This window comes from Naegleria lovaniensis (genome assembly GCF_003324165.1).
Source record: "Naegleria lovaniensis strain ATCC 30569 chromosome Unknown tig093, whole genome shotgun sequence".
Lineage (NCBI taxonomy): Eukaryota > Heterolobosea > Eutetramitea > Acrasida > Naegleriidae > Naegleria > Naegleria lovaniensis.
In genome coordinates, this window is record NW_025407917.1 from 5,716 (window position 1) to 6,978 (window position 1,263).

Here is a 1,263-nt window from a genome sequence, read left to right on the forward strand (position 1 = left end):
AACCATGATTTGGTTGATGTCTCGTTCGGCCGATGACTTTGCTTTCTTAACCTCATCACGCATAAAGTCTAACTCTTCTTCTAATTCTCTAATCCTTTTTGACAGCACTTCACTTGAGACCTCTTCTTCCTCTACTTCCTCTTCTACCTCTTCCTCTTCTGTCCGTTCCGGAACTACTCTCAAATCCTTGATTCTTCTGAGTAATTCTTTCTTACTTGTAATTTCGTTGGACTGGTCAGAGGGGTAGCAAGATATTAAATCATTAACAACATCATTCTTCTTCCCTGCTGGGAAAGCCTTCTTGAGTTTGCTGTAGATACTTTTCAATTCTTTGAGAGAAAGTGATTCTATCACCTTTCTCGAAGTAATTGATAATAATTGTTCCATATCACAAGTAATGTAAATTTTTTGAAAGTGAAAATTCAAAAAATTAGTCAACCAACCACTTTTATTGATTACAACAAACCTCAGTAAAACTCCCTTTTACTACCGAATTTTATCTATCCTGGACAGGTGAACAATTAATACATTATAATATATATCTGATTCAATGGTAACATCTTCGTTTAAATTCAAAGGTAGTTTAGAAACCTTGAATGAAACCAATTTTTCTTGACAACCCTTACTTTTCTTGGATTAAGGCATATGTGACTTGATTCTTTAACACATTGAGTCTTTTGGTGGTTTGGTGTGGGGTGTTGTGTTTACCTTCCAAGTACTTGAGGACTGTTACGATTGATATTATTGGAATGCAAAGAATTAACCAGGAAACTGGATGAGTTCCTCTTCACTTGAGTTGATTTTGGTGCATGGGAGTCGTTGCCATTCCTTCTACTAGTGTTGGAGTCTCCTTTGAAATCGTCACTTCTTTTTGGTACAAGCACCGTTTGGGGCTTCCAATTGAATCATTTTCACTTTGGAGAGTTGGGTTCGCAGAGAGTTATTCTTGGTTTGAAGCTCATTGTTCTTGGTTTGAAGCTCGGTATTTTCCTCCAAAAGTTCCAACATCTCTTTATGGTTGGAATCAGCTTCCTCTCTTAGTTTCATGTTGTCCATATTCAACGTTTCAATGATTGTTTTTAGACGAGAACATGATTGCGTGGCGTGTTGCAAACGTTTGGTCGTGTCCATCACTATATTCTTCAAGTTTTCTGTTGTTTCTTCTTCTCCACCGTTGTCCGAGTTGATGGCATGATTCAGTGGTCGTTGTGTGTCACGAAGAACACGTAGTATATGAGCTCTTCTTCTTTCGCGTACCAGTTG

The 1,263-nt window shown here is 37.8% G+C and overlaps 2 protein-coding genes across 2 annotated transcripts in view; one reads left to right on the forward strand and one right to left on the reverse strand.

Annotated features, from left to right (window-relative positions):
* Window positions 1-387, reverse strand: part of C9374_014737 (uncharacterized protein) — a gene marked incomplete at both ends in the record, with an annotated part of 420 nt that extends 33 nt beyond the window's left edge. The window contains one exon of the mRNA XM_044690757.1: window positions 1-387. This exon is cut by the window's left edge and continues 33 nt beyond it. Within this exon, the coding sequence (XP_044541481.1) occupies window positions 1-387 (387 nt within the window).
* An 846-nt stretch (window positions 388-1,233) lies between these two features.
* Window positions 1,234-1,263, forward strand: part of C9374_014738 (uncharacterized protein) — a gene marked incomplete at both ends in the record, with an annotated part of 519 nt that continues 489 nt past the window's right edge. The window contains one exon of the mRNA XM_044690759.1: window positions 1,234-1,263. This exon is cut by the window's right edge and continues 489 nt beyond it. Coding sequence (XP_044541482.1) covers window positions 1,234-1,263 — 30 coding nt within the window.